This window comes from Geotrypetes seraphini, chromosome 14, assembly GCF_902459505.1.
Source record: "Geotrypetes seraphini chromosome 14, aGeoSer1.1, whole genome shotgun sequence".
NCBI lineage: Eukaryota > Metazoa > Chordata > Amphibia > Gymnophiona > Dermophiidae > Geotrypetes > Geotrypetes seraphini.
Window position 1 is genome coordinate 1,535,181 of NC_047097.1, and position 23,497 is coordinate 1,558,677.

General features: G+C 45.4%; 1 protein-coding gene across 1 annotated transcript in view; it reads right to left on the bottom strand.

The window, feature by feature from the left end:
- Window positions 1–19,014, bottom strand: part of ZFP91 (ZFP91 zinc finger protein, atypical E3 ubiquitin ligase) — a 119,877-nt gene extending 100,863 nt beyond the window's left edge. The window contains 1 exon segment of the mRNA XM_033920160.1: window positions 18,233–19,014. Coding sequence (XP_033776051.1) covers window positions 18,233–18,546 — 314 coding nt within the window. The 5' untranslated portion in view covers window positions 18,547–19,014.
- Window positions 19,015–23,497: the final 4,483 nt, after the last annotated feature.

Sequence of the window (23,497 nt, forward strand, 5' to 3'; positions counted from 1 at the left end):
CATTTTCCCAATACCAACTATATCAAATACTAATGGAATTCTCCACCCATCCAGACGAATCACAACAGACAGAAACACAAACTACCAGACCTACACCTACCACCCCAACACACAAACAAGAAAAAGACCAACTTACCCCTACAAGACCAAAACGCACTCACCAAAGATCGCTCATCTACCCGAAAACAACTCACAGCGAACCAACAAACTACACCAATCTCACATGTGCAAAGGCCCAAAAACAGAACACATAAAAAAACTGGATAGAAAGGGAAAAACTAGACTGCCTCTTTCTCACTGAAACCTGGCTTACTTCTGAAACAGACCCCAGAATAACAGAAGTTTGCCCTAAAGGATACAAAATGATAGTGGTCTGCAGAGAAAACAAAAGAGGAGGAGGAATTGCCATCATAGCCAAAAACACCATAGACCTAAAAATACAAGACAAAATTACTACCCCATACATGGACTTACTAGCCTGTCAACTCAGGCACTTCACTCAAAGGCACCCTAAACTGCATGCTTTGCTACATAAAACCTGGAAACTGGAACACAGCAACCCCAAAATTCAAAGACTTTATCTATTGAAACTCATTAACAACAACTTACAACTTAATCCTAGGAAACCTAAACCTCCACCTTGAAAACCAAGCCTCCAAACAAGTAAAAATCTTACTATTTACCTTGAGGCCTTAATATACAAGACATTAGACCTTCAAACCACTCATGAAAAAGGTCACCAACTCGACATTGCAGCCTACATGATCCAACAACCCACACAACCAGAAATTCACACATCAAATGGAAACTGGTATCGCTCCCTCTGGTCAGATCACTATACATATTCCTTCAATATCAACTGACCAACAACAAAAACAAACCAAACACACAAAAAATAACCTACATTTCAAGTAAGCATATTGACCCCACCAAATTCCGGATGAAAACAGATGCCATAATCCAAGACTATAACCCCCAAAACTTCATCTCACAATGGAACCAGTTAAGTGCAGCAACTCTAGATGAGCTAGCTCCAGAACAGACCAAAACCAGAATCCATAGAAAATCTGACAAATGGTTCAACAATGAATTACTCCTACTAAAAAGACAATGCAGATAACTAGAAAGAAAATGGAGGAAAAACAGTCGACTCCACAAAAACAGCATGGAGAAAACTGAACCAAAAATGCAAACAAAAATTAAAAGAAAAACAAAAAACATACTACACAAAGCAAATAGGAGAAGAATCCTTAGACACAAATAAACTATTCCAACTACTAAAAGAACTCAGACACCAAACCCTACCAGACAAGCAACAATGCCTCCACAGCCACCCTCTTAGCGACATTCTTCAAAGACAAAATTGCAACTATAAGATCCACCTTCAATGGAACACCTATGCACCTAGAAGAGATCACAACACCCTCCACAGAAGAAGAAGCAGTTGCAGCAGACAGAACATGGTCCCACTTCTCACCAATACAAATGTCAGACTTCAACACACTCTACAACAAATACAGCCACGCAACTTGCGACCTCAACCACTGCCTCCCATACCTATTGAAAGCCTCCAGTACACTATTTAGTACCCTACTCTTGCAATGGATACAAACCCTATTCACTGACGGCCTTTTCCCACAAGACCTCAGCAAAATCATCATCACTCCAATCCTGAAAGACCTCAAAGGAGAAATAGACCAACCATCCAACTACAGACCCATAGCCTCAATACCACTTTATGTCAAGCTAACGGAAGGCCTCGTAGCCAAAGTGCTAAACTCATACCTAGAAAACCACAACCTACTCCACCCAACACAATCAGGCTTCAGAACCAACTACAGACCCTACTAGGCTCACTCATGGACACCGCCAGACAACACATCAGCATAAAAAATGCTAATTATCCAACTAGATCTCTCCGCAGCCTTTGACCTAGTAGACCATAACATCCTTCTACAGATACTGGACTCAATAGGAATCAGTGGTAAGGTACTATCATGGTTTAAAGCACAGTTCTTCAACCGCCGGTCCGCGGACCGGTACAGGTCCGCAGGAAATTTTTGCCGGTCCGCACAGGACCGGTAAGATTGACTCATTTGAACTTCCTGCCGGTCCGCGCAGGACCGGCAAGATCAGCATCGGAAGCGTGCGCTGGGCCGGAGAGATCTTGGGGAGCCTCCGACAGTGGCTTTCTCCCCTCTCTGCAGCTCTTCTTTACTTCCCAGCGCAGCGATTCACGAAGGCAGCCTCGGGGCTTTTGCTGAGTCGCGGCTGCCTCTGATGATGCAACTTCCTCTTTCCTCAGAGGCGGCGCGACCCAACAAAGGACCCGAGGCTGCCTTCGTGAATCGCTGCGCTGGGAAGTAAGAAGAGCTGCTGGGAGGGGAGAAAACCACTATCAGTCTGGGAAGCTGATGGGCAGGGGAAAAAAGGGACAGCTGCTACTGGAGAGGGAGAAGGAGAAGGAGAGATGCATCTGGGAGGGGAGGAGGGAAAGGAATCTGGGAAGCTGCTGGGCCAGGAAAAAAAAGGGACAGCTGCTACTGGTGAGGGAGAAGGAGAAGGAGAGATGCATCTGGGAGGGGAGGAGGGAAAGGAATCTGGGAAGCTGCTGGGCCAGGAAAAAAAAGGGACAGCTGCTACTGGAGAGGGAGAAGGAGAGATGCATCTGGGAGGGGAGGAGGGAAAGGAATCTGGGAAGCTGCTGGGCCAGGAAAAAAAAGGGACAGCTGCTACTGGTGAGGGAGAAGGAGAAAGAGAGATGCATCTGGGAGGGGAGGAGGGAAAGGAATCTGGGAAGCTGCTGGGCCAGGAAAAAAAAGGGACAGCTGCTACTGGAGAGGGAGAAGGAGAAGGAGAGATGCATCTGGGAGGGGAGGAGGGAAAGGAATCTGGGAAGCTGCTGGGCAAGGAAAAAAAAGGGACAGCTGCTACTGGAGAGGGAGACGGAGAGATGCTGCTGGGAGGGGAGGAAGGGAAGAGAGTTACTGCTGGACAGGAGGAGGAGGGAAGGGAGAATGAAAAAAGGAAGGAAACAGCTGGCAGAGAGATTAGAGGAGGGGAAGGGGAGACACAGGCATGAGAAAGTAGAGAGATTGATGATAGGAAGGGGTCAGCAGAAAAATAAGCAGAGGGACAACGATGATAGATCTGGTGTAGGAGAGATAAAAATGAAGAGAGCAGTGAAGCTGGAATGAATCATGTAAATAGGAGAGAGGGGCACAAGCTGGATGGAAAGGGGAGAGGGACATAGAAAGAAGACAGATACCATATGGAAGGGGGAGAGGACAGATAGTGGATGGAAGGGGCAGATGCTGGATTGAAGAGACAGAGAGGGCATACGCTGGAAGGAAGAGAGTGAAAAAAAGATTGAAAGCAGAAACCAGAGACGACAAAAGGTAGAAAAAAATAATTTTATTTCTATTTTGTGATTAGAATATATCAGATTTGAAATATATATCCTGCTAGAGCTGGTGTTAGACATAACTGGGGACTGCAAAACCCAGGCAGTGCTTCTTTAGCTTCCAGCTGACTTAGGGTGCTCTCTGACCAGGGGGCAGTTGCCCTAGTTGCACTCCCCTAAAACTATTCCTGTCATGTGTGACTGCAGTATTCTGTTAGCATGATATTTCTGTGTAGCATTCTGTAATAATTTGGCTTGTTCAGTTTTCTTGATAGTAGAGGGGATATATGTGAAGGGGAGGGGAGACAGGGGTTTTGTTGATCCTTGCTCTGAATTATTTGTATTTATAAAATGACAATTGTACAGAATATTGTTTCTTTTTATACTTTAATAAAATACATTCAATATAAAATCATAACTGAGGCTTGTGTGGATGGGATCAGATGATTTGTGGGGACCGAGCTCGCGGAGATGGGGCGGAAACGGGATTTTTAAATTTTAGTCCTAGTAGTTTGCCGGTCCACAAAATAATTATTTTTTTTCTGCCGGTCCACGGGTGTAAAAAGGTTTAAGAACACTGGTTTAAAGGATTCCTAAAATCCAGAACATATAGAGTTAAAACAAACAAAGAAAAATCCAAGCCATGGTCTAACCCCTGCGGAGTACTTCAAGGATCACCTCTTTCTCCCACACTCTTGAACCTATACATTGCCTCCCTCGGCTCCTACCTAGACAAACAAGGTTTAACCTCCTACAGCTATGCAGATGACATCACCATTCTCCTTCCTTTCGATCAACCAGCCCATGGCAGATACAATACACAGAACACTTGAAACAGTGGCAGCATGGATGAAAGACCACAAACTGAAACTGAATCAGGACAAAACAAACTTCATCCTACTCAAAAATAACAAAACCCCAACCGTAACAAACCTTGTTATAATACAACATACCACATCCAATCCACTTTCAAACTCCTGCTAATAGACAAAGGCTGTACAATGTAACCACAAATCAACAAAACAACAACAACAAAAAAAATCATTCGCAGTCATGAGAAACCTGAGGCAAGTCAGAAAATTCTTCGACAGAAAACAATTCCAACTCTTGGTGCAATCCCTAATCCTAGGTCTTAGACTACTGCAACATACTATATCTCTCCTGCACAGCAACCATGATAAAATTACAAACAATACAAAACACAGCCCTAAGAGTGGTCTACTCACTGAAGAAATCTGACCACATCAAAGGCATACCACGACTCACATTGGCTCCCAATACAAGCGAGAGTACCCTTCAAATTTTACTGCCTACTATTTAAAGCAATAAATAAGCCCAGCTTAGATTCAAACTGTTTTTATTGATACAATTATCATCAAATACAATAATACAGCATAAAAAAAAACATCAATATGCATCAATTATTAATAAACATAATAAAAGACAAATTCCAATATCAATAAACCCTACTTGTCTATATGAGTTTAAACCTTTACCTTCCCTCTCTATACCCACCCCTTCCCACCCAATAGTACTCTCTATCCAATGATATTCTCATAAATAAAGAAATCTAACTTAAAATCTCATTACAGCCCTTAGAGTACAAAACTTGCAAATAAATACAGCATCAAAAGACATCAATAATGCATCAATTATTAAAAATAAATAATAAATTTTAAAAAAAAATTTTCCAATTTCATTAAACCCCCCACTTATCTATATGAATTTAAACCTTAACCATCCCTCTCCACACCCACCCCTTCACTTCCAATAGTACTCTCTACCCCAGGGGTGCCCAATACGTCGATCGCGATCGACTAGTAGCTCAGGAAGGCAACGTGAGTCGATCGCGGAGCCCTTCCCGGGCTCCGTGATAGACTCATGTTGCCGTCCTGATCTACGGGTCGATCAGCCTTCCTCTCCAGTGTTCTCCCTAGGGCCTTTTAGCTGGGCGGTCCACCCAGCTGTCATCTGCCGCTGCTGAACATTAAAAAAAAAACCCCAAAAAACTTATGCTCCGGGCTCTAACGTATGCGTGCCGGCCTCTCTTCTCTTCCCTCCGAAACTGGAAGTTATTTCCGGGAGGGGTGGGGGGGGGGGTGGGAGAAGGGAAGCCGGCACGCACATGTTGAGAGCCCTGAAACAAGCGTTCGCTACGGGCTAATGCGGGAGACAGGTTAGTGAAGCATTTGTTCTTCTTCCTGCCGGGTCCTGCCTACTTTCTGTTTCCGCGAAGGCAGGACCCGGCAGCATTTCCCCCAATAGGTTGATCATGATCTTGGGCTGATCAGCCTTCCTCTTCCCGACGGCAGAATTGACGTCGGGGAGAGGAATGCTGGTTGGCCGAAGCAGGGAGAGCTTGGGGCCTGTTATTGGTGGCGTTTGGGTCCTGGTCCCCGATGGCAATGGCAGTGGCAGTGGCTTGGGGGAGGGCAGGGAGAAAGAAAGGGCAGGGAAGAGGAAGGAAAAGTTGGGGGAAGGAATGAGGTCTGGGGGAGAGGAAGCATACAGGCTAAAAGAAGGGAAGAAAGATTGGATGCACAGTCAGAAGAAGAAAGTGCAACCAGAGACTCATGAAATCACCAGACAAGGTAGGAAAAATGATTTTATTTTAAATTTAGTGATCAAAATGTGTCTGAATTTATATCTGCTGTCTATATTTTACACTAAGGTCCCCTTTTACTAAACCGCAATAGAGGTTTTTAGCGCAGGGAGCCTATGAGTGTTGAGAGCAGTGCTGGGCATACAGCGCAGCTCCCTGCGCTAAAAACTGCTATCGTGGTTTAGTAAAAAGGGAGGGGGGTATATTTGTCTATTTTTGTATGGTTGTTACTGAGGTGATAGTGCATAGAGTCATCTGCTTTGACCTCTTTGAAAAACCCTGGAATAGGAATGATAATTAACATTTTCTATGCGTACAGTGTGCTTTTTTTAAATTTTATTGTTGGTAGATCATTTTGACTTGGTCATTTAAAAAGTAGCTCGCAAGCCCAAAAAGTGTGGGCACCCCTGCTCTACCCAATGTTACTCTCTTCATTTAACTTAATAAAAAGCCCAATTAAGAGATCCAACTTAAAATTGCATTACGACCCTTAGGATGCAAATCTTGCAAATATGAATCCCAAATTTGTATAAATAACATTTTTCGCTTTCTTACAATTCCTGCATCTCTAGCTTCCCAAATGGCCCAGCTTATTGGAACAATCCACTAATTCAATCCGCTTCAATCAGACATAGGAGAATCCACGCACCATTCATACACCCTCCAACCAAAAACATCAAAAGAAAAAAACCTGTATGACAACCTCCTAGCCACTCGAGCTGCAACACTTGACCTCCAACTCTACAACCTATTGACCTCGACCAGACTACAAAACCTTCAAAAAATAAAAACCCTTCTATTCAAAAAACACATAAAACCGAACTAACTCAATCAGAAATGTCCCAAGCATCACCTGCAACTACTCCATATGTACTTCTTATAATGACAATTCAGATGTAATCCTTAGCAACTCAAAGAAATGTACAAACTATTCCCTAAATACTTCTAATGTTCTGATAATCCATTTGTAATCTGCCTTGAACCGCAAGGTAATGGCGGAATAGAAATCCCTAATGTAAGGAAAAATTATGTTCTTACATGTTAATTTTCTTTCCTTTAGACGCAGCAGATGAATCCAGAGACCAATGGGATAGAACACATCTACCAGCCGAAACAGTTGGGGGGGGGGGAAGTGCTCACTGCGAGTACAGGGACAAGGCCATCCACCGCCCCATGGAGTGGTGAATGGCCTTGTCCCCGCAGTTAAGGGAGGGAATGCACGTGGTCACCGATTGCACGCGGCCTCCTCCCTATCTACCTGAATCTATCTATCTATCTCCCTCCCTCTCCCTTACCTTCGTGGCGCGTTTTAAGATTGAATAACTTGTTCAAAGCTGTCGGAGCCTGCATGCAGTCGCATGCGTCTGTGGGTGGAAGCTTCTCCTTTGATGCAACTTCCGGTTGCGTCAGAGGAGAAGCTTCTGCCCACAGACGTACGTGACTGCTCGCAGGCTCCAACAGCTTTGAACAAGTTATTCAATCTTAAAATGCACCGCGAAGATAAGGGGGAGGGAGATAGATAGATTCGAGTAGGTAAGAAGGAGGGAGGGGGCCGCGCAAGGGGTGCCGAAGGGCGGTGAGGTGGCGAGAGGAAAGAGTGGTGGAGGAAAGGAACAGACGCTGAAGGGAAATGGGGAAGACAGAGTAGGGAGAAGACACTGAAGGGAAATGGGGAAGACAGAGTGGGGAGAAGACGCTGAAGGGAAATAGGGAAGACAGAGTGGGGAGAAGACGCTGAAGGGAAATGGGGAAGACAGAGTGGGGAGAAGACGCTGAAGGGAAATGGGGAAGACAGAGTGAGGAGAAGATGTTGAAGGGAAGAAGACAGAGATGCCAGACTATGGGGGGGGAGCGGAGGGAAGAAGATGGGTGCCAGACCAATGGGGGGGAGGTGGGTGAAGGGAGAGGCACAGAAATAGAGCAAATGGGAGATGCGAGAGAAGACAGAAAGTGGATGAAAGGAATTGAATGAGAAGATGAGGAAAGCAGAAACCAGACAACAAAGGTAGAAAAAAAATTTATATTTATTTTCCTTTTTTTTTGCTTTAGGATAAAGTAGTACGTATATTAGTTGTGTTTATAAAAATTTATAAACAAGCCCTGCCAGCTGAACATCTCTTTCTCTAGTTCAGCAGCCAGAACTTTGATTTATAAGGAAGGAATAAGCTAAATATTGCAGTTCTGAGGCTTGTATGGATGCTGCGCGAATAGTAGTCGTGGGGACAGGGCGGGGATGTCCAATATCCTGTTTCCAACAGTAGCCATCCCAGGTCGTACCTGATAAGAACCCAAACAGTAAAACAGATTTTATGCTGTTAGGAATAAGCAGTGGATTTTCCCAAGTCCATCTTAATAATGGATAATTTCCTAAAAGAAGAGTCCATAAGCCAAACCTTTTTTTTTCAGTTCCAAAATTTTACTGAAATTTATATAGTAACATACAATAAAGCAGGAGAAACATTTTAAACATCCTATCCTATTTAATATCTTTGTACGGGACCTGCCTCAGGGACTTCAAGGTAAAATTGCATTATTTGCCAATGACGCTAAACTGTGCAACATAGTGGGCAAAAGCACAGGACCCGACAGAATGACGCAGGACCTACTCTTACTGGAACAATGGTCCACAACTCGGCAACTGAGTTTTAATGCCAAAAAATGTAAAGTTATGCACCTTGGCAGCAGAAATCCATGCAGTACTTACACTCTGAATGGTGAGACCTTAACAAGAACTGCTGCAGAACGGGACCTAGGAGTAATCATTAGTGAAGATATGAAGACTGCCAATCAAGTAGAGAAAGCTTCATCCAAGGCTAGGCAAATGCTGGGTTGCATCCTGAGATGGACAACCTAATCCGAAGAAGTTTTGTCAGCCGGAAGCCCGAAGTTGTAATGCCGTTGTACAGATCTATGGTGAGACCTCATCTGGAATATTGTGTTCAAATTTTGGAGGCCACATTATTAAAAGGATGTGCTGAGAGTGGAGTCGGTTCAGCGAATGGTCACCAGGATGGTCTCAGGATTCAAGGATCTCCCATATGAGGAACAGAGAAGGCTGCGAGGGGACATGATAGAGACTTTCAAAATACTAAAAGGATTCGACAAAATAGAGCAAAAAACATCATTATTCACATTGTCAAATGTGACTTGGATAAGGCGTCATGGACTGAAACTGAGGGGCACCAGGCCCAGGACAAATATCAGAAAGTTATGTTTCTCTCAGCGAGTGGTGGACGCTTGGAATGCTCTCCCAGAGGAGGTTGTGTCGGAGACCACCATTCCATGATTCAAGGGCAAGTTGGATGCACACCTTCTTGCAAAACATATTGAGGGGTATGGGTAAACAGGGTCTTTAGCAGGGAACACCGGGATTGGCCTCCGCGTGTGCGGGTCGCCGGACAGGATGGACCTAGGTTCTGATCCGGTGAATGGCATTTCTTGTCCTTATCTAGGTAAGTTGCAGCTATACTGTCTCGAGGAACGCAGAGAGAGGGGAGACATGAGAGAGACGTTCAAATATGTTACTGGCCGTATTGAGGTAGAAGAAGATATCTTTTTCCTTACAAGACCTACAGCAATAAGAGGGCATCCGTTTAAAATCAGGGGTGGGAGATTTCATAGTGACACTAGGAAGTATTTCTTCACAGAAAGGGTGATTGATCGTTGGAATGACCTTCCACTTCAGGTAATTGAGGCAAGCAACGTGCTCGATTTTAAGAGAAAATGGGATAAGCATGTGGGTTCATTCACTTCGAGGAAGTACTTAGGGGAGAGGGTCCTTAGAGTAGGCAGACTTGTTGGGCCGGTGGCGCTTTTCTGCCGTCATTTTCTATGTTTCTAAATTGCTCATAACACTATTAACACAAAGCTTAGGATATTAAAAGACAAAATCATTGAAATTAAACTCCCTCACCCCACTACACCCCACCCATCCCATTTGCAGAGGGTGAAAAACTAACATCCATCCACATCTAGATGCATATATCTCCATTCTTTCACTATAATTAAATTACTATCTGTAAACTCTTGTATGGGCTCCCATAATGATCTAAATTTGGCCCCTTTACCTCTCATCTCCATTATGATTGCCTCATATTTCTCAACTAAACACATTGAATTCCACCAAAATTGGAAAGACAACAAGGATGCATTTTTCCAGGTTTTCAAAATGGTTAGGATTGCTACCAGTCTTTTATGAATATTAGTGATATCAACAGAAACAAAGAGGTTAAAGATCACTCCAGCATATGTCAAGGGAACATTTATCTACATATATAAAATCGGAGGTATGTATGTGTGTATGTATGTGTGTGTGTTTGTATGTGCCGCGATCACGCAAAAACGGCTTGACCGATTTGAACGAAACTTGGTATGCAGATCCCTCACTACCTGGGATGATATGTTCTTGGGGTCTTGCGGCCCACCTGCACGCGTGGGCGGAGCTACAAACATAAAATCAGATTTCACCCATTCATGTCAATGGAAAAAATGTAAAAAGCTGCCATTCTCACAGTAATTCAAAAACGGCTTGACCGATTTGAACGAAACTTGGTATGCCGATCCCTCACTACCTGGGGTGATATGTTCTGGGGGTCTCGCGGTCCACCTGCACACGTGGGCGGAGCTACAAACAGAAAATCAGATTTCACCCATTCATGTCAATGGAAAAAATGTAAAAAGCTGCCATTCTCACAGTAATTCAAAAACGGCTTGACCGATTTGAACGAAACTTGGTATGCAGATCCCTCACTACCTGGGGTGATATGTTCTGGGGGTCTCGCGGCCCACTTGCACACGTGGGCGGAGCTACAAACAGAAAATCAGATTTCACCCATTCATGTCAATGGAAAAAATGTAAAAAGCTGCCTTTCTCACTGTAATTCAAAAACGGCTTGACCGATTTGAACGAAACTTGGTATGCAGATCCCTCACTACCTGGGGTGATATGTTCTGGGGGTCTCGCGGCCCACCTGCACACGTGGGCGGAGCTACAAACAGAACATCAGATTTCACCCATTCATGTCAATGGAAAAAATGTAAAAAGCTGCCATTCTCACAGTAATTCAAAAACGGCTTGACCGATTTGAACGAAACTTGGTATGCAGATCCCTCACTACCTGGGGTGATATGTTCTGGGGGTCTCGCGGCCCACAACTCTATGTTGCTTGCTCAAGGGTGGGTTCACCCAAGAATTTATATGTTCTTGCTCCAGGAGGTGAAACTAAAAATGTTGTTTATAATCACGTTTTGCGTTAGTTGTATTGTATTCATTTTGTCAAATATTTCACATTATAATTTGAATATTGTACTTTTTATTAAGCTGTAAAAAAATAATTTCATTCACCACTATAAAGTATCTTTATTTGAATCCATTTACAGTGTTATTGCTATAATTAAATACCCGTGCAACGCCGGGGCATCAGCTAGTCTACTATAATAAAACCCTATGTGCGCATGCGCACTCCTACCTCCTTGATCCCTGCGTCCGTGATCTGTAACTCCGTGGCAGTAGAACCTACTGCGCATGTGGTGATTGAAATGGCGACCATGGATGCAAGGATGCATAGAACACGCTGGCGACTCACCCCTCCCGCCCTCACTCACTCTAAGTCTTGCACAAACTGCTGCTGCCCCTGCTGCTCTTCATTCGCGTCTGCCCTTCTCTTCAAAAGCCTGCTGAGGTTCACCGGCCGGCTGTAGTGAACCTCGCAGGCCACTCTCCACTTCGGTAGCACGTTCCCTCTGACATGATCCCGCCCTCCCCCCCTCTGATGTATGGGATCACTATCTATCTAATGTACCTGGGGAATTGCAGGGTCACAAGGAGCAGCGTGGGTTTGAACCCACATCCCCAGGGTGCTGAGGTTGTAGCTTTAACCACTAAGCCACACTCATCGCATCTCTTTGCGCAAAAAGTCACTGACCCAGGATCTGAGATTCTGCACTGATACCTGAGACTGAGCAGGCATCAGTGGTGTGGCAGGGTATTAAAGGGTGGAAGACCTCAAAGAGGATGCACGCCCAGTAGGAGATATAGCCTGCACAGAAGAAGATTGTTGGCATCGATGCTTGGCCTGCATCAAGGGACTCGATGCTGAAGAGGACTGACGCTGGCTGGGAAGTGGTCAGCTTCTTAGCAGGCTTTCTTGAGGCAGGGATGTCTGATTTCGATGTAGGCATCGGTGGTACCGAAGTTTGGGACTTTTCTTGTGAATCCATGGCAGTACCGAAAAGTATCTCCTGCTGGAGACGCCTGGTCTTTACAGAATGTTTTTGGAGAGCAGAGCAGCAGATGAAGGTATCCACTTGATATTTCAGACCACCCCGAGCGATCTCGATGGGGTCGGGGACCGCCTATGCCCCGAGGAACCCCTGTATGAAGTCCCCGGGGTACGAGGCACCGAGGTCTGCCCCTTCCATTTCGGCGAGGAGTCTCTCGACAACCCTCCCTCGGAGGAACGGAACAACCTCGGATTATCGAGGCGGAGCTCCAAGACACGTAGCGTCTCAGCCCCGGTCGGCGAGAAGTGACCGCGCCTCCGAGGAGACCCGCGAGAACGCTTGGGCTTCCTCGGCCGGCGCTTCGCCCGAGGCCGACCCGAGGAGCCCCGGGAGGACCTCGACGAGGAAGAAGTGGAAGAGATCCTCCGAACTCTCCGCACCTTGTCTCGAGGCCGCACACTCCGTTCCGGCTGGTCGACCGAGGTCGAGAGCAAGGTCGGGGTCGAGGCCGGAACCACCCCGGGGGCCGAAGTCGAGGGCACCGAGACCGAGGCCGCCGAAGCCGGCTGCAGGTGCGCTAAGGCGCCGGAGAGCTCCGAGGTAATGAGGGCATGGAGCAAGTCCTGAAAAGCCGGCACCGCCATCATGGCTGGTAGATCCGGGGCCGGCGGGTGCTTCCTCGAGGGCGACCTCGGTCTCGAGTATTCCCGCGGGGCACCCGACTTCGACGCTCGGGGCGGGGCCAAGGACGACCCACCCGCCCCCGTCGAGGATCCCGAGGATGGCTTCTTCGAAGTTGGAGCTGAGGAAGGAAGAGACGACTTACCCCCCGTCGACTTCGAAGTCGAGGCCGTCGGTTTCGAGGAAGCAGGATGTCTCGGCGAGGCCGAGGGAGTCGAGGCCGAGGTCAAGGCCGGGGCCGAAGCCGAGGCCGACGTCGAGGCCTGCTCCGCTGGGTCAACAGCAAAGAGCTCCGCCATTCTGGCACGACGGCGGCGGAGAGCTCTTGGCTGAAAAGTCGAGCACCTGGGACAGGAATCGGTGGGGTGCTCGGGACCCAGGCAAAGTAAGCACCACCGGTGGGGATCGGTGAGAGAAAGAAGCCGATCGCACCGGGTGCACTTTTTAAAGCCCGTCAAAGGACGGGACAAGAAATCGAAAAACGGCCGGGAACGGAACGAGGTCCCGCGGCCACCGGGAGCCCCCAGAGCCGAACGAAAAATCTTTTTTTTTTTTTCGACGATTAACAAACACACGAACGAATAAAAAAATACACAAGCACAGCGACCGAGAAAAACGACTCAGACGCGGTGTCAGAAGGCAAAAAAGAGAGAGCACAATTTCCACAGGGCTTCTGGCTCCGCGGAAAAAAATGAACTGAGGACCACGAGGTGGGGATGCGCCCTCTAGTGGGCAAGAAGGCATGCAAATGCGTGGTGCAGCATAGCAAACTTGAAACTTCAATCAAGTTTGCTTGAAAAGCTGTCCGCGCTGGGGCTCCGTAGATGACATCACCCACATGTGAGAATATCATGCCTGCTTGTCCTGGGATAACTAAGCATACGTAAGGTACCAGCATCAGTGGCTGAGGTATGTTACTGATACTGCTGCATGCCAAGCATAGTAAAAGGGAATTCTGGCCAGCTGTGGGGACAGTTTTCTGCTGACAGAGGTTGAGGATCCTCATTAGGTTTAGATTTATATGAGGGGTATTTTTGGAGGGGGGGGTAACGCAGGGCAGAGAAAATTTTGTGCTCACAAAAAATTGGCGGTCTGTCTGGTTAAGGTACCAAAACATTTTGACATTAAAGTGATAGATATCTGATAAGAACATAAGAATAACCAATCTGGGTCACAAGTATCTGGCAAAAACCCAAATAGTACCAATATTCCATGCTACAAATCCAAGGCAAGCATTGACTCCCCCAATGTTTGTCTCAATAGTGGACTTTTCTGTCTCAGCCCCCCAAATCTGGAATTCTCTCCCTATCTATTTAAGGGAAGAAACAAACATAGAAAAATTCAAAGGTAAGCTGAAGAGTTTTCTCTTTAAAGATGCCTTTTCTAATTAATCATTTCTACACTAATTAATAATAATTCTTTTACCTCTAATCTTTTACTGAAATATTCAGCCTTTTCCTTTTCCTTATGTATTTTCCCTACTTGTTTTTCTATCTTTAAAATATATTGTAACTTTTACCCATGCTTTCCCTCATGTTTCATGTTTCATGTTTTGTTTTTTGTTTTTTTTTTTAATTTTTGTCAATAGTATGTTCAGTCTTATTCAGTGTATTTTTCCCCTTTTATTGTAATTTTAGTAATATGTAAATCGCTTAGAATGTGGATTAAGCGATTAATCAAATTTTTAATAAACTTGAAACTTGACTATGGACCTTTCCTCCAGGAACTTTTCCAAACCTTTTTTTTAAAACCAGATATGTTAACAGCTCTTACCACATCTTCTGGCAAGACGTTCCAGAGCTTACTTATTCTCTGAGTGAAAAAAATATTTCGTTCTACCACCTTTGAAATCATATTATAGCGTTTTATAATAATACCATTACTACTACTTCTGGTACTATTTATTATTTTTACAGTGCTACACACGCAGAGTTGTATTGTGCCTGATTCTGCAAATGCATGTCCCGATGGTAGGCGTCCTATCGCCGACTCTCAGCCAATTGGGATGCACATTTTTTTTAAAAAGGGGGTAAGGACATTTATGTTGTAGGCATGTGTTGCATGTCTATGGAGATGCATAGGGAGGCTTAAGCACACCCAAGGTGGGGCGTGGGCATGGTTTCACCCGGAAGTGGCCTTTGGCATGTTTAAGCATCTCTATGCCTACATTTAAGGCATCTGTTCAACAATGCAGATGCAATTCTCTTTAGGATACCAATGCTTGATTGACACACGATCGTGACCACCTCTTAGGCATCCGCCGAGATCGGCGTCCTAAAGAGAATCCAGCCATAAAAGTTCGGATTACCCATCAACCTCCCTATTTTGAAATGCAGCAACCCCGAACCCCTGCATTATCCTTTAGGACTGTCTTTGATATGCAATATATTCTACTCATAAAAAAAGGAAGAAGGTTCTAGACTTGCTTGAGTACCTGATTGTAAAAACCGCTTAGATAACCTCGATAGGCAGTATATAAAATCCTAATAAACTTGAAACTTTGGACAGGGTTGTCGAATGTCAGTTCTCGAGGGCTGCAATCCAGTCAGGTATTCAGGATTTCTCTAATGAATCTGCATGAGATCTATTTGCATGCACTGCTTCCTTTGTATGCAAATAGATCTCATGCATATTCATTTCAGAAATCCTGAAAACCCAATCTGTCGAGGGCCATGGTTGGACACCCCTGATCTAGACAAAAAGTCAATTGAAGGCAATTGAGAAGCGTATGCTCCTCTCTTTTAAAGACAGCAATTAGGCTCCTTTCTGCCGCCTCTTTTTCTTCTATCCTGCTGTCCTCCATACGCTTATCACTACTGCCTTCCCTCTAGCAGTACTGTTAAGTTAAGTACACGTTGTTGAAGTCTCTTGAGGATGAATGTCCAACCTAGGCCCTCACCAGGTTGGGTTCAAGATTTCCCCAATGAACAGAAGAATTGCCATACTGGGACAGAACCAAGGCCCATCAAGCCCAGCATCTCGTTTTCAATAGTGGCCAACCCAGGTCCCAAATACAGTTGACTCTACCTAAGAGCATGCTGTTAAGCGCACGCTTCGATTATCCGCACGTGACCTGAACGGTCCCGTTTTTTGTTTTTTTTTTTACATTAAAGTAAATGGACATAAACTCTGGATAATTGCACTTCTGATAAGCATAAAATCCACTTACGCGCACAGATGTTATAGGTCCAACCGCCATTCTCTCACGTCACTTTCACTCCAGTTAACTGCATTTACACGTTCTGACAAGTCAATTAGACCCACCCTAGCACACACACGCATTCAGACATATTGAATAAGCCACATGTTTTGGAACTACAGCCTAGGATTAGCCAGGTGTTCGCACATTCAGAACTACAGTACTGTATCATGGACAAAAATCATTGTCTTTGGCTGAACGTGTCGATGTTAAAGAGACTTGACCAAAGAGAGAGTCAGGTCTCTATTGCAAAATATTACAGCGTTCATCTTAGCCAGATTTCTTGGATTTACAAAAAAAAGGCAAGCGATATTGAAAGACTGACAAAACAGCAATCCTACCAGAAAACAGCAAAGAATTGGGAAGGCTAGAGACGTTGAACAGGCATTGCTGCGATGGTTTGCGGAAGCTAGAAGTCGACAACTGCCAATCAGTGGACCTCTGCTGATGGAAAAAACAGCACAGTTATCCGAAGAACTGGGCATAGAAGACTTCAAAGTGACAAAGGGATGGTTAGAGAGGTGGAAAGTTCGTAATGGCATAAAATTTAAGAAGACAAGCATGGCGAAAAACAAGACGCTGAAAGACATGGGTCATGGAAGTGTTGCCATCAGTCACTGGTGGATATGAACCATGTGACGTGTTCACCGCTGACGAGACGGACCTCTACTGGCGTGCCATCCCTGATGGAACATTGGCTTTCTAACACAGCGAACCCGTTGACTTCAATGTGCCAAAGGAACGATTGACATTGCTGGTAAGTTGCAATATGGATGGTAGTGAAAAGCTCGAGCTACTGGTGATTGGGAAGACTCAAAATCCTCAGTGCTTAAAACACATTAAACGCCTGCCCAACAGAAACGCATCGATGACAGCGACATTGTGTATTGAATGGTTACAGAAGCTTGACAATCTGATGAGAAGGCGTAAGAGGCACATTGTAATGCTGCGTGATAACTGTACAGCACACAATGACTTAAGACTAACCAACATCAAACTCGTGTTTTTGCCGCCAAACATGACCTCTTTGATCCAGCCGATGGACCAAGGAATAATCACAAACTTCAAACGTCATTACAGGTCACTCATCTTACAATATGTAATGGCAGTAATTGATGCAAGCACAGAATCCAGCCCCCAAGCTGCTGAGCTAGCGAGAAAAATGACAGTGCTCGACTCTCTTCATAAGGCACGGGGGGCATGGAGTCCAGTTGAGTCTCATCATCAATGATTTCAAATTGCTATTGACGGGCGAGCTTTGTTCATGCATCTGATGAGACAACTAAAGCCGACACTTTGTCCATTGAACTCCCAGTTGGACTCTCATAGCAACATAGTAAATGACGGCAGATAAAGACCCTCTCGTCACAAGAGTTTGAGCTGTATGTCGCCGTTGACAACGATCTGCACAGCTCTAATTCCGATATCTGTAAAGTCATAAAGGACACTGCAGACAGCCTAGAGTCTGATGAGGACTGAGTTACTGCTGCTGTCATCACGACTAATGAACCACCTGCAGAAATTGTTTCCTTCTCAGACGCCCTGAAGTCCCTACTACACTATGGGCAGTTTTACAACATCAGTAATAATAATAATAATAACAGCTTATATACCGCAATACCGTGAAGTTCTATGCGGTTTACAAAAGATTAAGCAAAGATACAAATTGATTGACTTCAAGAGGGGTAGAAGAAAGAGAATTAATAGGACAGGAAATTCATTGTTGAGGAAAAAGTGATCAATTGGACAAGTTAATCGTTATTGGGGGGGAGAGAGATGAGTGGATCAGTTGTCTAGATGCTTTAGGAACAGGTGTCAGATACCCAGCCTGAATCTGCCTGGAGAAAACAATATCTGATTATTTTAGTAAAATGTTGGCATGGTGGACAACTACTGTACTGTAGTGTGTTTCTACAACTGTATTCGGTGTGTTTTGGGTTGAATAAAAGTTTTATAGCACTTGGCAACTAGATCCCAAGTAGTAAGAGAGCTATTTGGAAACAGTGCCTGAAAGTGAAGTCAGTCACCCACTTCCTTACAGCCCCCGCCTGTCTCTTTAAGTCGCCTTTCGCCAGCCCTCTGGTGGGCGGCGCCCGCGCTCTCCCGCCCTGTCAGGGTCACTCACATTAGGCGCCGCTGTGGGTCCCGCTGGCTCTGCGCTGCCGCCTCTTGGATCACGCGGCCTTCCTCCTCCTCCTCGTCCTGGACCACCAGCTCGTGCTCGGCTGGCGCTCCGCGGCCGCCGGGGCTCCTTGTGCGACGCGGACGCTCCGCCTTCCTACGACGGCACTGCAACGCTGACGGCGGCTTCCGGAGCCCGCGAAGCACCCGGCAGCACCCGCCGCCCGTCTCCTCCACCAGCAGCACCTCGTCGCTCGACTCCGCCTCGGACGAATCCCCCCGCGGCGCCGCGGGCCTGGGCTCTGGGCCTCCCGGCATCGGCCTCTCGTCAGAGTCGCCTCCGCGCCTGCGCAGAGCAGTTGGCGCGGAGCGCGGCACAATGACTTCACTGTCCTAACGGATTCCGGCGGTTGCTGGCAGGCGCGCGCCTAGAGGCTCCGCCTCCCCTCGAACGCTCGCAGCGGCTCAGACGCGCGAGCCAATCGAAAGGCCTCTCGGGAGCTCCGCGCGATGTTGCTCAGATGTACACAGCTGCGCCTGCGCGCGCTGTCTCCCTTCAACTGTCAACACTTTTTCTTTAACACAGGCCCCGGCACGCATTTGCCCCGCCTTTTCGCTGGGTAACTTTCCTTGCTCGTTACATTGCGCGTCACCCGTGGTCGCTCGCCTTCGGCCTCTCCCCGGCAGCTAGCTTAGCCAACTTAGATGTCACTTCGCCTTTAAGAAGGGAGGGGGGCACAAGACCCACCCCCTATCGGCACGGCTAAAAGTCGGTGATAAAATAGCAGAGCTAGTTGACGTCTTTGCGTAAAGTCTTAAGCTATCTTTACGCACGCTCCCCTTTGAACGCCGGGAGTTGTAGTTTTCTTCCTACTCCCACAGGAAGTCGTCGCTTGATTCTGTTCCTTAAGCTGGAATTAAATACGTGAATGAGCAGTTTATTGCTTTGTAGCGGAGGGAAACGTAGTTCCTATAAGAGATTTTTTTTCCTTTTCGCTTGCAAGCAACGAGCCGTTCTTAAGCAAAGTTGGACTGGTGCAGGGCATTTTGCATAGAGGAAACCGCGAGAAAATGAAATGGTTGCTGTGCATTTTTGCAACAGACACTTTAACCAAATTATGACAAGCATATTGCCAGGTGTTTTGGGTTCTAGTTTCAGCAGATCCTGGCGTAAGGCACTTGCCACACTGATTTCAATGCACAAAATCATGGGCTACAACTACGACATTGCTTTGGGATGCAAATTTAAAAACCAGGACTGGCCAAAAAGTCTCCCACCTGGAATGGGGAGCTTGGCAACTCTTAGGATAAATGTAGACACCCAGGGCATGGAGCCCTCTCCATTGGACAAAATCATCCCACACCTCAGAGAAGAAGTGCAACCACTGCCTTCCCATAGGAGTTAGCTTAAACATTAAGCAAAAGAAATCACATTTGCTTAAAAAATTATCTAATAAAGGAGGATCATACCTCTTCCAATCCGAAGCTTTAAGTCAGGGGTGTCCAACCTGCGGCCCGTGAAGTATTTTGTGTGGCCCCAGTCGAGGGTGATGCAGTGTTTTCCTCTGCTGCCTCTGGGTGTTTACCATCTTGCCGGCTCCCTCCTGTATCTTGCTGCAGCGTTTGCACGGCCCCAGAAACATTTTTTTGGCCAGTGCGGCCCAGTGAAGCCAAAAGGTTGGACACCCCTGCTTTAAGTAGTTTACCCGCTACAAAAAAATTATAATGTGACTGCGATACCTATGGGGGCCACAAATGTTACAGACAGTAATGGGCCTCAAGAGGGTAAATAACCTGTGTGACCTGAAAATATGCCTGGCCAGTAGTCTTCCAAAAAAGCCAAACCTTCAGACATCCCTACCAAATATGGTAAAATATTCACCATACATACACCAGCAGGCAGAAGATCCCAAGGCATAACTCCAGCGTATAGTACCACCTATATAGTCTCTTATGCCCATTTTTAGCCACGCTCCTTGCAACAGACACATTAAACAAATTATGAAAAGCATATTGCCAGGTCAAAAAAGCAAATGTTTGTCCCAAATCCCTCTCCCATTGTATACAGCTTTGAATAGGATTATAGCTACCCAACAGAGCTCCCAGCGCTGAGCTTTGAAGTTCTGCACAGTTCTACCCATATCCATTTTCTGGATGTTTTGGTTCAAATTGAGGGTGGTCATTTTTTGACACCTGTGTATACTACGGTAACAGATTGAAATTCCCTTTGAACTTTTCTAGTATGCACCCATTTCCAATGAAAACTAGTATCCCCTATGCCCATTTTATACGATATTGCCACATTGGCAGTACTAATGAAGAATATGTGACACGCACTGAGGGACTTAGTAGAAAGTTTGAGGATCGTGAATACGCAAAGCTCCTTGTTAATAAAGCAGCTAAGTGGGCATTTCTCAATCTGAGTGACTAACTGCTACAGTACAATGAAGTAGAACAACAGAATGATGTCATGCCATTTGTGTCAAAGTTTATCATCAACTAATCCAGACATATTCAAAGGATTGTTCAATGGAGTATTGTGTTCAGTTTTGGAGACCGTATCTGGCGAAAGACGTAAGAAGACTTGAGGCGGTCCAGAGGAGGGCGACGAAAATGATAGGAGGCTTGCGCCAGAAGAAGTATGAGGAGAGACTGGAAGCCCTGAATATGTATACCCTAGAGGAAAGGAGAGACAGGGGAGATATGATTCAGACGTTAAAATACTTAAAGGGTATTGACGTAGAACAAAATCTTTTCCAGAGAAAGGAAAATGGTAAAACCAGAGGACATAATTTGAGGTTGAGGGGTGGTAGATTCAGGGGCAATGTTAGGTGGATGCCTGGAATGCGCTCCCGAGAGAGGTGGTGGAGAGTAAAACTGTGACTGAGTTCAAAGAAGCGTGGGATGAACACAGAAGATTTAGAATCAGAAAATAATATTAAAGATTGAACTAGGCCAGTTACTGGGCAGACTTGTACGGTCTGTGTCTGTGTATGGCCGTTTGGAGGAGGATGGGCAGGGGAGGGCTTCAATGGCTGGGAGGGTATAGATGGGCTGGAGTAAGTCTTAACAGAGATTTCGGCAGTTGGAACCCAAGCACAGTACCGGGTAAAGCTTTGGATTCTCGCCCAGAAATAGCTAAGAAGAAAAAAAAAAAAAAATTTAAATTGAATCAGGTTGGGCAGACTGGATGGACCATTTGGGTCTTTATCTGCCGTCATCTACTATGTTACTATGTTACTCACTTAAGGATTTTACGGGCACATTCCTGTTTTGCTGACACCCGTTTTTTGTTTGCTTTTGGAAGAAATACCAACCTGTATGACCTAGTGAGCCCTAATGAGCTGAAGCCTTTAAGTGATGACATGCTGGAGATCAGAAGTGGGCATTCAAGATGGGGGAGGTGTACTATGTGCCAGGTTATGATGGAAACCCAAACTTTTGTTTATCCAAAAACCAGGCAATCATTTACTCTGAGGAATAGTACCTCATCTATGTGGTCCAATGCCCCTGTGATATGCTATATATGGGGCAAACATCTTGTGTATTAAAGACATGCTTGTTAGAACATCGCTCCTACTTGACCACTAAGCATATGGATGAGCCCAAGGTCACCCACTGTACTCAGTTTAAGCATGATTTTTTCACTCTGAGATGCTGTGTTCTGGAGTACTGTCCTAAACCAATCAAACATGGTGATTGGTGACATCTCCTTTGTTAGAAGGAGCAACATTGGATATTTCAGCTGCAGACAATGAAGCTGATTGGGTTGAATGCACAGGTAGAATGGGCCACCTTCTTCTAATGTGATTTGCTGGTGATTGGCTAATCCCTGATAAGGGCAGAGCTTTTACAGATTTTTTCTACTCACAGATGCCGGCGTTTGAGATCCCTGGCGCCATTGTGTGCGCGAGTGTAGTTATTATGGTTTGCAGTGACTTCAGCTCAAAGTGTCAAAGCAAGACTCCTGACGCAACTTCGGAAAAATAAGGAAGTTCCCTGTCAGGTCTTTTGCTGAAGATGCCTGCTTAGTCTTTTGCTGGTCCTGTATATGCAATTTGAGAGATTTGGGGATCGGGCATGAGCGGAATTTCTCTAACTAGCAGCCAAGTATCTGCTCTTTCTTTGCCTGTGCTTGTGCTTATGCTGGAACTGTGCCATCTGTGGTATTTTGATCCTGCCCTTCAGCTTGCAATTTTTTGTATGCTGAGAGTGGACATTACTGATAAAGAACAAGTTGTTTTGTCGAGATATAATTTGATAAAGTGGAGTTTTTAAAAACCATATGCAGCCTGAGGTTTTTTTCTCCACTTTCCTTTTTCTTTTTCATGTCTTGTTTTTGTTTGTTCTTCTTTGATGCATGAATGCAGCATTATGCTTTTCCTATACTCTGATATATTAGCGTTATTTGCTGAAAGCAGGGGGGGTTCAATTTAATTATTTAGTTTAGAGTATGAGTTTTGGAGACTAGTAATTGGAATCACCCATTATTATACTGTTGGCCATTTCTCCAGCTTTCCTAATCTCTGAAAACATTTCTTCATCTGTCTGCTCATTTTGTCCCGAGGGATGAAGTATAACCCTACTTTTAAATTCCTTCCCTTCACACATGGAATTTCTATCCATAAGGATTCCACACTGCTATCTATGTCATGCAGAATGTTTATTTTATTTTATTTGATTCAATTCCCTCTTTAACATATAGTGCACTCCCTCCCCCCCTCCAATTTGATCTACGCTATGCTTGTAATATAATTTGTACCCAGGTAACACAGGAGATGCCTATTATATCTCATCGGGTAAAAGTATGAAGAGAAGACTAAGTTGCCACCCTGCAAATTTCAGCTGGAGGGACCTCCCGAGATTCATCCCATTAGACTGCAATACTCTTAGTTCAGTGTGCCTTGAGAGAGACCGGCGGCTGCTTCCCACAGAAAATGTATAATGATAAAATGGTCATGTGAATCCATCTGGAAATAGAGGCCTTGAGAGAGACCGGCGGCTGCTTCCCACAGAAAATGTATAATGATAAAATGGTCATGTGAATCCATCTGGAAATAGAGGCCTTGGACACTGGCTTACTATGCCGGGACTGACAAGTCAGCACAAACAGGTGGTCAGAAAGACAAGAATCTTTGGTTCTTTCTAAGTAGTGAAGTAAGACTCTTCGCACATCCAGTTTCTGTAATTTCCTATCTTGCTTACTCAACTCTGTGAGCCAAAAAACAGGCAGACTAACCAGGTTCACATGGAAATCAGAAACCACTTT